Consider the following 12,703-nt stretch of genomic DNA (forward strand, 5'->3'; position numbering starts at 1 on the left):
TTTTTGTGTACCCCTGAACACTGTGCCGATATCTGCAAACTTTGACAAACCAGTGGTGTTCAAACCCACCGCGCGCCCTTTTCCTCGCACTGCCACACTAATTTTGTGAACAAGCACTCAGGAGAATGCCACGAAACCGACCGAAGATAAACACCCCAAGCCTAACTCTTGTCTCACTACCCAGACCTAGAATGAGGCGCTGAATTTTCGACTTAAACGAGACTTTGAGCCCGTTTTCCAGCGCGGACATCCTCCCTCAGCAGAGGCGGGCGCGGGGCCCGCGCGGCATGTCGGGACTTGTAGTTCCTCATTGGGCGCGCCATGGCGGCTCCGCGGGCTGCGGCGGCTCCGCGGGCTCTGGCGGCTGTGGCCGCCGCGCTGCTGATCGCGGCCGGCGGACAGGCCAGCAAGTACTCCCGGGAGGCCAACGAGGGGCTGGCGGCCGGCGGCAAGCGGCGGGAGGCTGCGGAGTTCCGGGTGGTGCGGCTGAACCAGGTCTGGGAGAAGGCGCAGAGGGTGAGTGAGTGAGTGGGGCGGCGCGGGGCGATGGCGGCGCTCGGAGCGGGAGCCGCGGGCGGGCCCGGCCGCTTCGGGCTCTCATTCCCTGTCAGCCGCCTCAGGAGGTGGGATGCGGGGCCTGTGTGTGAGGAGACAGCGAGGCTGCCCGGCCCCGGCTCGGTGCCTTTGTTGGGTTCTCGGTCGTGGCTGTCCCGGCCGGCGGCGCAGGGACCCTCACTGCCCCGGCCACCGGGCAGAGCCTTCCCTCGGGAGGTTCTAGTTGTGCCCTGGGAGGTGTTTAAATCCTGCAGTTACACCCCATGCCCAGGAAGTGCTAAGAGGGAGGGGAGTTCCTCTGGTGCCATGGAGGGTCTGAGAGTGGCTCCAGAGTTCTCTCCTTGAATGCTTTATCCCTGTCGTTCAGGGCTGTGATGCTCTCATCTGTCTGAAGCTTTTAGTTCCTACTCCGCACAGGACAGGATTTCACTGCACAGCAGAGGCAGAAACCCTCCTTGCTGATTGTGTCACCCCTTCATTCGTACCAAGTGCTGTAAAAACATTTGGGAGGACCAGCAAATGGGTATCACCATTCCCAGATGAGAGCCTTAATTTTGACAGTGATACATGAGTTTCTCTCACTCTGAACTACAAAAAAGACTTAATTAAAGTGAAAGTATGGTAAAATTACTTAGTTATAGTAAAAATATTTGCTTAGAAGTAAGCAGAACAGCACCAACAGGAGAAGAGCATACTGCATATATCCCCTGAATATTGTAGACCATGGAAATTAGGGTCATGACTGGCAAAGGTTCAGTTCTTTCGGGCAGAGAAATATAGTTAATATTAATTCTGGATATTCTGTATCCTGAATAGACATTCCTCAGCCTGAGCTACTGAATTAGACATAGGGCATCCCTGGGTTTAGTCAAAAACTAGAACCCTGCCATAGTGCTGCCTCCCAGTGTGCTAAAAGAAGGTATGAAAAATACTCCTTGTGGCATAGGGTAGTGTGTGTTAATGAAACTCCAGCTGTGAACTGACAGCTGAAGAAACAACGTGGAGACTAGAAATAATCTATAATGATGGTATCGTCAGTTGCCTCTTAACTTTCCAATTATAGTCTTTTTATATTTTCATACCTGGATTTTCTGGAATTAAGTTTTGAGATACTTTACATCATCTCCAAAATGAAGTTAACTCTGTCAGTAAAGAACTGAGGTTTAGTCAATTCTGTTCGTGTGAGCCAGATTTTAGAGATGCAACATCTACTTGAACTAAATTTGCCACCATCTAAATTTCACTTTTGAGTACAACTGGCACACAGGAAATAAGAGGAAAACTGTGCCTGTGTGATACACCTGCTTTGAAATACTTCCATGTGCCAATGATGAAGTCTCCTTCATTTTGGTAGTGGTAGAGATAGTACTGAAAACAGGGAACTTCTTTGTTTTGACATAAAAGATAGATGCTGCAATTCAGCATTGCAACACACAGCTGGATGAGCTGCCCTTAAGAAAGCTCCAGAATGTTACTTAGTGGGACCAGGGGCTGGCAAGCCAGAATTTGTTCTTGTTTTCATGAGGGTGTGAGGAAGGGTTTAATCTTTCTCCAGCATCTCCTTTCATGGGTATATGCTTTATATAAAAAAAATTAAGTTATTTATTACAAGAATTCTTCATAGTCAGACCCCAAATCTATAGTTGTTTGGAAAAACGACGAATACTCTGTAGGTTTCATGGGTGTGATTTGTCCTACTGGTCTTTAACAACTCACTGTGCTGTAGGTGTTGCTGTTGGTTTTGTAGCATCCCTTGTTACGAGGCCTTCCTGGCCATCCCAAAGCAGCACTGGGCTCCAGCATCTGGGCCATGTTACAGCTAAAAAATTTGTAGTAAAGAACCCTTTCCTCTTCAGAAGAAGAGTCTAGGTAGTGATGTTGCAGGTAGTGATTGTAGGCAGGCAAAGAGCAAATAACTTAATTATTGTTATGTTTGACAAATTTCCAGCAGTCATCCTCAGAATTTCCAGGTATCTGTCTTGGTAGTGTCCAGGCAGCATAATGAATGAGTGTAAGAAACTTCTTGCTTTGTTATTTAATCATTAAACTTAGCTTTTCACCTCTACTTCTAGTTAATTATTCCAACATATGGGTGATGTTCGTAAAGTGATGAGGATTCATATCCATTGCCACTTTTTACCTGGTGTTTTTCAGGGTCCAGTGTGAGATGACCTTGAAGGAAGTAGTTCTTGAACTGGATACTTCAATTTAGCTTATGCATTCACTCTGTGTTACATAAATGGGACAGGCAAGGGGCTTCCAACAGGCTTCAAAGAATTTATAATGCTTGAAAGGACCCTTACTTTAGTTTCATACCAAATTTTAATAAGAATCAGAAAAATATTACTGGAATTGGGAGAAATTTGAATAGCATCTTTTTTTGACCCCTTAAAGAACAACAGACTTCATGTAGTTCCTTAGTTTTTATTGAGAGTTTAAAATGTTTGTCTGATGAGGTCTCCAGACTTTATGTTGATATTCTTTTCTGGAACTTTTAGAAAGCAAAAAACATGTGTTTATGAGATTGCACTAACTGCAGTGTGTCTGACATAAACTGCACTGTGTTATCTTTTATACAATACTGTGCCTCTGAAGACAAGGTTACACAATTAAAAGATTGTATTTTCCAGTATTTGCAGTACTTAGGAGCTGAATTACTTGTTATCTAAGTTATTGCTTGTGATTTTTTCTCTGTATTTGTTCAGTCTAACTATATATTAAGTCCAGAACTACTGAGATGTTCAGCCATTCCCTTCACAATTTGTAGCAAACATTTCTCTTGCAGCCTCATGTACAATTCTTGCTGAGCCAAACATTGATACTTAGTGCCACTGCAGCAATGACTCTCAGACTGCCAGGTCATCCTGCTCCAGGAAAGCAAATAAGTACATGATTAAGTTTTTTTTTTCACTTTAGCACATCCTAAAAATCCTAAATGAGTGATTCCTTCTAAGTGCTCAGCTTTTATCAATCAGTTCCCCAAAAGCTGATGGTAAAGAAGACAACCAGGATGCTCCTTTGCTTTAATGTTGGAGGAATCAAAAGTGTTAATGTGTTCTATAAGCATTATATTTACCTGTGATTCTGACTGCTCTAGAGTTTACTTAACTATTTCAGTAAGCCAAGTGCAAGATACAGGAAAAAACCCTAGTTTGAAAATTAAAATAATTGCATTCAGTAGTGCAAAACTGATTAATAGGGCAGCCTAAACTGGAAGCAGAAACAATAATGTGGATAGTTTCTTGAATTCCTGTCGTTAGGAATTTAATGCATTAGCGCAGAGTAATGACATTCTGATGTTTAAAAATAATACTGAGTTTCAGAGTTTGTGTTTATTAAACATACTGCTTCCTCACTGAAACTGAGAACTTTTAGTATCTGTAATATGATTTTAAGAACAAAAAATCTCCTCCAGTAAATAAGCTTTTCCTAGGACAGATGAGCCCAGGTGGTTCAGAGCTGGATCTGAGCTCCCATGGGCTGGCTGCACAGTAGTCAGAGAGCTTTTTATCACTTCTCTTCTCGGGGCTTTTCCTTACCTCACTTTCTTTTTATTGATATGCACGGAGACACAGACAAAAGTAGTTCTGAAGCATTAATGTTAGATTTGTTTTAAACCAAATAACTAAGGTGTCTGAAATCTGGAAGTTCAGAAGTTTGGGTTCAACTGACAGCAGTGCTGCTTAGTCAACTGCACAGCAGTCATTGTCTCTGTTCCTCTTTTATCTGTAGTTCACCAAATTGCAGGCTGACTTGGTATTCATTTTAACTTTATTTTTTTTTTATTTTCCTACCTTCAGCCTCAATGTTTTTGTTCTGTTATGCCAGACAGAAATACCTCTAGGTTTTGTATGTTTTAATGCACATAAACCATGTTAAGAAGTGATCTGAGAATTTATTTCATTTTGATCATAGTAAAAATTGCTGATAAAGTGGCTCTTTGACCTTCAAGGCCATCCTCAGTGACCTGGTAGTCTGCAAAACTATACTAGCCAGTAAAGTTTACCAGCTCACTGTAACTATGTGGTTGGAAGGTGGTCCACAAGAAAACACATGTAGTGGCAATGGCATGTTGTTTGAGAAAAATTGCTGTGCTATACTGGCATCCTGGTTTCTGAGGTAACTCTGCAGCAAGAGGTGACTGCACATAACTGAAAACAGACCTTTCTCTGTTGTTGTTTAGCTCCACCTCTCCGCTGTGAAACTGGCAGAGTTGCATAGTGATCTAAAAATACAAGAAAAGGATGAACTAAGCTGGAAAAAACTGAAGGCTGAAGGGCTAGATGAGGATGGAGAGAAAGAAGCCAAACTCAGACGCAACTTAAATGGTAAGGAATAAATTTTGAATCAGATACACACATTGTTAGACACCTGTGTTTGAGTTTGAACCATTAAATAACAGCTTGTCTGTGGACACTGAGCACACACAAGATCTTTGGAGGTCAGTAGAGAGCTGCAGGAAGTTAGCAGATCCTTTGGTCCTGGGACCTCTGTGTCTTAAACTGTTAGTTTTTTCTCCATGAGCTGCAAAATTAAGCTCTGCAAGTCAAGGGTATAGCCAGTCTCTCATCTTCCTCACATCCTTAGTTTGTTCTCACATTTCTGTATCTTCTATTCCTTTGCAGTCATTATGACTAAATATGGAATGAATGGAAAGAAAGACTCTCAACTAGGTGAGACCAACTATATTAAAGATGGTACAGAAAGTGACACGCTAGATGATCCAAGATTGGAAAAGTTATGGAGCAAGGTAAGTAGGGTTTCCCAGAACTGAAGTGTAGGAAATCAATGTTTCTTCACTGAACTGTTGGAAGTACTGGCCAAGCTGCTGTGCTCTGTAGCTCACATCTTTGTGCCCCAAGGGTACCTCACCTGCATTCAGATCATCCAGGTGCAGCAGGTTGTCTTTGCAAAATAAAACACCCACATCAGTCTGCATGAAGGAAAGAGCCTGGGTGCAGTGAGCTCAAATGGAGCGTTGTGCTCAAATTTCACTGAACTCATGATTTCCCTTAGTGTGACTATCACACTAGTTGGTAGTATATCTGTAGTGTTTTTCCCAGTTGTCCTGTTGTTGTTTATGGGCTTTTTAAAAAAAGATGCAAATAGAACCATTTAGTAGACTGTTTAAAAGTGAAATATGTGGAGGGAGAGATTTTAAATAAGGATTTTCCTAATCTAGTGAAATTCAAGTGAAAAGTTCCAGGATTTCCATTCTTGCATAAAAAGTAGAAGGTGTACTGTCAGTTTGGGCAGTTAAAACTAGCAAAGTCATAATCTTCAGAAATTAAATAACTCAGGTTTTAAGAGGCAAGTAGTCAGGTAAAACAAAGAATTCTCACACCAGTCTCATGCAATGGTAGTAAAGCAGAGAAAAAGATCTGCTGGTTTTGAAATGTTACTGTAACTAGATAGAGCTAGATAATGTTGTATGGTTTGGGAAATAGTAAAATGAAAGATACAAATATTCCCTAAGCAAAGGCAGGGTTGGGGCTGAATAGGTATCAAAAGCATTTGCTTTTGATCCTGCATTGCAGCAAGTCACCAGATTTGTGGGTAGTGCCCCAGCTGTTTCAGGAGTGCTTCCCTAATTGTTACAGAGCAAGTGTACAGTAGTGATAGACATAAAGACTGTGTTTAATATCAGGCTGGATCTCTTGTGTAAACTGTTCCCTTACAGTTTTATATGGAGCTCCACAGCCCTTATTTTTGTATTATATTGTTTCCCATGGAATAGAAATGTCAGACACTTTTCACTGGGTAGTCCATAGCAAGTCTGACTTTAGAAGTCTTAAGCAAACTTTCTTTTGACATGATTAAAGGCACCTTATCCATCAGTGTCTACATCCTAACCTCATACTAATATTAAGAGAATTTAAAAAAGAGATCTAAGGAAAAGCTGCACTTAATAATTTTCTAGATGGGGCAGGAGTGGGAAGACATTTTGGCAGCTGAGTGTGCTTAAAAGCACTTGGCCTGGAAAATATAGTCAGCTCGTGTTTCTTACAGGCCAAGACCTCTGGGAAGTTCTCTGATGAGGAGCTGGATAAGCTTTGGCGAGAATTTAAGCACCACAAAGAAAAGATTCATGAATACAATATTCTGTTGGAGACCGTGAGCAGAACAGAAGGTACTTGAACATTTCTCTGTTGTTTCTACATCAGTATAACTCTCTTTTGTGCCCATTGTTTCCATTGTTCCCAAGTTTCTTTGAAACTCCTGGCATTTCTGTCAGAACTGCTTGCAGATGCTGACATTTTCAGACACTTACTGGGTTTAGTTCTGCATTGGCTGCCAAAAATCTTGCCAGCTAATGAGAACGTTGCCATTTCAGTTTTCTGATTCCGCCTGCATTTCAAGCAGGGAAGATGCCATCAGATTAACAATGATGGCCATGATAGTTTACTGGAACTTACACAGCAAGCATAGATCCACAGCTGCAAAATGTGGTCCTAAAGGCTGCACAACATGCGTGTTTTATCTCACCAGCTGGGAGCCCAAGAGGATACACTCAGATATCTTAGGCACTGAGCCTGAGGTGTATTAGAGCATCAAGGAACTGAATTCAGCTTGCTGTACTAATCTGAGCTAAAACTGTGAGAACTAAAGATTTCTAAAGCTGATAGTTTAATGTTTGCATTGTATAGTCCAAGCTGAAAGCTGCTGAAAGTCATTTCACTGTCAGATGTTCTGACTTGTCCAGGGGAGAAGGCGTGGAACTCATCAACCATCCCTATACCATTTCCTTAGCATCTTTTATTCACCTCCAATGTGGTGGATTTGTGGAGCTTTTGACCTATAAAGATTTGGCCCACAATCAATAACACATTCTTCTTCAACAGATATCCACAAAAATGTTATTAATCCATCTGAAGAGAATCCGGTGAAAGAGGAAATCTTGCACAACAAGCACAGAGAACTCAAAGAGAAGTTAAGAAGCATCAATCAGGGGTTTGAGCGTTTGCGTAAAGTCAGTCATCAAGGATATGACACAACCAGTGGTATGATACAGTGGGCTTTGTGCTTATTTGGGATTAATTTCATTTAAAAAAAATAAAAATCAGTGGGCAAGTAGAAAGATGTAGTCACAGTACATAGTGTACAACAGTGGGCTGAAGAGACACAGCCAGCCTCTTTATTTACAACCCAACACCAGAAGCCTGATGAAAGAATAGGGACAGTGTGTTGAGAGGATAGTTCTGTCTTCCATGCCCACATGAGAAGGGATATTACACCTTCAGCCCCAGGAGGGCAAGTAAATGAGACAACTTGCAAGGCAAACAATGCCATTATTCAGTTCCTAGAGGAACTTTTTCTTTTACAAAACCTACTTGCTATAACAGTACTGTAGTTTTATCCAGTATTTGGATTTTTTTCCCTTTTCATCTGAATAGATCTATTAGTAATGCAGTGTTTAATATCTCTGTGTGTATGTGCATGAGAAAACATGCTCATAGAATTGGGCATGAAAGCACTGTGTTGAGATTTTCATTTAGTGGTATGTGTTTGTTTAGAATTTGAAGAACCAAGAGTGATTGATTTGTGGGACTTGGCCAAATCAGCCAATTTCACTGAGAAAGAACTTGAATCTTTTCGGGTAAGTAGAATTCCTGTGAGATCTCTTATGCAAAGATGTTTTCCCACTCAATGTTACTCTTGATTTTAGCCACTTCTGTGTTGCTGTCCAGACACCACAAAAACAAAATGAAAATTCTGAATCCTGTCAACACACATCTTGGAAAGATTGAGACCTGCTTCTTTATTTCCAGTGCACAAGATTTACCCCTCTTACCCAGTGCCTTAATTACTTCTTTGGGAAGTAATGTTTATATCCGTATAACCAACAATTTCCCTCCCATGCCTGCCTCTTTCACTGTTAACTTCCTGTGTTGGAGCTGTGTTGAACTAACCCAAAACTCCTGTGATAAATACTTCTTTTCAAGGGATTATAATACAGAAGTTAATTCCTGTGCAGTTTGTACTGGTTGTATTCAATTCAAGTTGCAATGAGAAGGTGTTTGATTATCTTTTCATCTGACTCTGCCTGTTTAACAGAGGATGGATTTTGTTTGATAGCCTGAAGAAGTAACTTTAGGGCTTCTTCATGGAGCTGCATGTACAAAAGATGTTATCTTACAGCCTGACTAGGGACACTTTGAGCTTCTTTTCCAGTTAAGGTAATGAGAGGGTTTTAACTGCCTGGGACAGGGTTTGAAATCTGCCTTTCTTAGGTATCAAAGATCCATTTTTATTTATTTTAACTGACATACAGCCCAATTCTCTTACGAAGCAAATGCTTTAGTTACACTGATTTCAGTGCCCCTGCTTCTAAGAATGTCAGAGGAAAGGTGCTGAAGTCTGCAACAAGGCTTCTGCTGGCCTCAGTGGGACATTTTGGTCAGGACTGTACAATTGCATGAGAGGTGAATTTGGCTGCCTTATCTGCTACAGCAAAAAAGAAGAAAACAATTCCATAAGCAAGAACACGTCTGCTTATTAATTTTACTGTTTTAGTAGAAATCTTTTCATGCAGACCCGTGTCACCAGACCAAACCTGTTTTGTTTGTTACTGTGATTTTTGGGACATTCTGATAAAAGTAGGACAGAAAGAATCACAGTGAAACATCTGCAGCTAAAATGATTTATCAGAGCATAAAACCCCAAACTAAGGTTCTGAATGGAGTATGTAAAGCAGACTGGAATGTTCTACAGCAAAAGGAAATCATTTTCTTGCCAGAAATATTGAAAACAAAACCTTTAAAAATTTAAAAAGGACTATTAGGATGATGGGTTTTAATCTTTTTTCCTGTTGTCTTGAAATGAGAGAAATATTGTCAGCCACCAGGACTGAAATGCACCAGTGAGCAAAATGAAGCAGGGCTCTGTCAAACAGGGTTTGAGTGTTTCTAGATGTAATGCAGAGAACTGCTGCTGTAAGTGGCATAACAGTTTGAACTGTTCGTATCCTCTTCACAGAGGACACATCCTACGTCACAGAGAAACAATCTGTGCCTTGAATTAGCAAAGCGAGAGCTGGGTGGAGACATCCTTCACTCTTTGGTCCCCCTTAACCAGGCTAGCTGAGGACTGTCTCTGATATGTCACTGAGCAACACAGTCTGGCCACTCTTTGGGGCAAATTAAGACTTGTTTTTTAACTAATTCATCCTATTTCAGATTCATCATAGCAGTCTGTAAACCCAGAAAATATTAGAGTCTGAGGAGAAAATAGCAGATCCAGGACCTGATTTTGAAAAGAGGCATCTTTTAAAAATTTTCTCTTTCTCCCCTGTCCACTGTTCTTATGCAAAAATTTTCATTTGGTATTCACTGCTCTCATCTCCTAACACCTCACAGCCATCCACAATCTCCTTTTGAGGACTCTGCAGTGGGTCGTTTTCAGCATCTGCTTTCAAAATCAGGTGTCTGGGTGGTGATGGTAATGGATTGTCCAGACATTCTTAAGAAGTGGGAAACTGAAAAAGCTTTCTGTGCTTGACTTAGTATAGTATCATTAGGAACATCCTGGCAAGAAAAGAGAAAGCAAGCCTTGGAAACAAAACCCTGTGAAGCTTTGTGTATTTGTTTTCTTAGGAGGAGCTGAAACATTTTGAAGCAAAAATTGAAAAACACCATCATTATCAGAAACAATTAGAGATTTCACACCAGAAACTGAAGCATGTAGAGGGAACTGGAGATAAGGAGCATCTGAACAGAAACAAAGAGAAATATGCCATGCTGGAAGAAAAGACAAAAGAACTAGGATATAAGGTCTGTATAAATCCAGTGAATGTACATGTTGAAAGTTTAACTCAGTAGTAGAAGGTAAGTAGATTATCCAGTGCTGATTTTGCATGCAAGTTGAATGACTTCCAGAAGGGGAGTTCAAGGCACATCTGTTCTCATGTTTAGTACAGCATACCCATAATTGTTTTTTATAGATCTAATTCTAAAAGGCCTGACATCTTCCTGTTCTCTGCTCTCCCTGTTGTCACATATACTGATAACAAAATCTGCATATATTAATTATATTGATAATTTATTGTCTTACTAAAATTCATTCCATGTGTTCTGTTTTCCTGATAGGTAAAGAAGCACTTGCAAGACTTATCCAGCAGAATCTCTCAAGGTCTTCAACACAATGAATTATAAACGTGTTCTACTTCATGGGATCAATCTATTAACACTAAACAGATAATGTGATTTTTTTGAACAGGACTTAACTTAGGAATTCTTCTGAAATAGTAAGGATTGAACAGATTTGTCCTGCAAGAATTTTTTTTGTCTACTTAATTACCAGTTTTATATTTGCACTATAAAATTTCATGATTAGATTGTATATTTAACTTGCACATCTTGGATCATATAATACTTACATCTAAATTGAGTGGCAGCTTTTGAAATCATCAGTGATGCCAAAAGAAAAATTACGTGAATTCTCAAAGGATTCCTACCAGTAAAAAAATATTAATCTGTCAGTCAGGTGAGGTATTCTTATCAATGAAGGCAAACACTGAGGTACAAGGAGTTAAAACAGAGGCCGGGAAAGTCTTTCTTTCAATGCTTGGCCTATTACATTTCCTGCTTAAGGTAACAAAAGTATTTCTACTGACTTTGAGCAATGGCTCAGAGCTGCACTGTGGGTCAGTCTTCCATGTGAGAGAGGGAGGAGGAGTAAGGAGGGAACAAGTACTGAGGTCAGTTCACACAGTTTAGTTATTGACTAACACATCTGAAGTTACTGAGTATTTGTGTACAATTACCTTGTTCATGGTTGCTTGGTTTTGTTATACTTAGTCAATAAAAAAAATCAGAACAAGATACTGGTGAGGCTTTTTTTCTCTCTCTTTCATATAGTGAGAAGTAACCAGACCTGGTTTTTGAGCATGCTGCTTGTTCCTGTAATGTTCTTTCACACATTAGTTTTTAAGAGAGGAGGGATAGTTTTGCAACACAAGAATGTATTTCTATATGTTCTGAATAGGCAGGCTCTCTAAAGCAGCTTATTTCTGAGCACATTTTCCAGTGCAATCTCCAGTAAAGATTATTACTGCTTTTCCTTTCAAGACCAGATCTTTCTGGTCAGACCTTTGGCAAATACCAGATATCGGGGTTGGAATTGTCTGTAATAACAATACTGACCCTTTATTTCAAATGAAACTCTTCAGGAATAAGGCTAAGACCAAGGTCCAGTGTAGTTAAACTATTACAGCTGCTTGGTTAAGGAGCATTGTCACTCGCTCATGGCAGGGCTGTCAGCTGCTACATAAGGAAGCTGAGCTTCGCTCTGCATACCTGTTCCCTGGGAAACATTGAAGAGTTCCATTAAGTCAGAATAAGCCACTTGTTCTGAGTCTGTCATGGGTTGAAAGCAGGATTCTGTACATAAGGACTATATTGTCATGTGCAAGTGATCTGAACCAAAACTGTGATAACATTCTTACTTGGAGATTCTGAATTTCTTTGAAGCAATAAACTTTTTTTACTTTTTAATGTAAACTAAAAGAATATTTAAGAGAATCATTGTCCATCACAATAACAGGCTACAATTAATATCAGTCTCCTTAGAGATGGTTCAGTTCATGTAGTTTATGGTATACATCCCCTTTGGTTTGTAAGTTAAAAAAAGTAAGTCAGAAAATGACTGCAGCCCATTTATGAGAAAAATGGTTTGTTTTTTTTCTAGATGTAGCATGTTATTTCTTCGCCTGATGATCACTTTAAGGGCTGTTCAGCTTTTGTAGCAGAGCAGTAGCTGTATTACATTATAGGTTTGTCTTCATCAATTCTCTGAGAATGCAGAACAGAAATGTATTCTATACTATGTTGGAAAGTGCAGACTTCGCTATGTCCTTTGGTTTTCCCTGTGGTAGAGTACTAAAGAACTAAATCTATGTGCCACAGGTCAGTTTGATGGTTGTAGCCTGGATCTGGACACACCCCCAGCACTGGCTCCTGGGTGTAGAATTTGGACACATGCACTAAAAACACCAGCAGAAGAGAAGAGCTAAACAAAGCTCTGAGCCACTCCTGCTCAGCAGTCCTTGCTGTGTTGTACAGGAGTGGGAAAGCTTTCCCTGAGCATGTTCAGACACTGCTGCTGAGAGAGATGTGTTGCACACGGGAAAGCAACGTGAGTCTCTCAGCCT

At 40.5% G+C, this 12,703-nt stretch overlaps 1 protein-coding gene across 1 annotated transcript; it reads left to right on the forward strand.

The window, feature by feature from the left end:
* The first annotated feature begins 295 nt into the window (after nt 1-295).
* On the forward strand, nt 296-11,373 carry LRPAP1 (LDL receptor related protein associated protein 1). Its single transcript, XM_071556883.1, has 8 exons — nt 296-516; nt 4,739-4,883; nt 5,181-5,305; nt 6,565-6,685; nt 7,398-7,556; nt 8,070-8,152; nt 10,149-10,325; nt 10,641-11,373. The coding sequence occupies exons 1-8, from the start codon at nt 322-324 to the stop codon at nt 10,704-10,706; spliced, it is 1,071 nt and encodes a 356-aa protein (XP_071412984.1). The 5' UTR covers nt 296-321; the 3' UTR covers nt 10,707-11,373.
* The last annotated feature ends 1,330 nt before the right edge of the window (nt 11,374-12,703 follow it).

Source organism: Pithys albifrons, chromosome 5 (assembly GCF_047495875.1).
Source record: "Pithys albifrons albifrons isolate INPA30051 chromosome 5, PitAlb_v1, whole genome shotgun sequence".
In the NCBI taxonomy this organism is placed as follows: domain Eukaryota; kingdom Metazoa; phylum Chordata; class Aves; order Passeriformes; family Thamnophilidae; genus Pithys; species Pithys albifrons.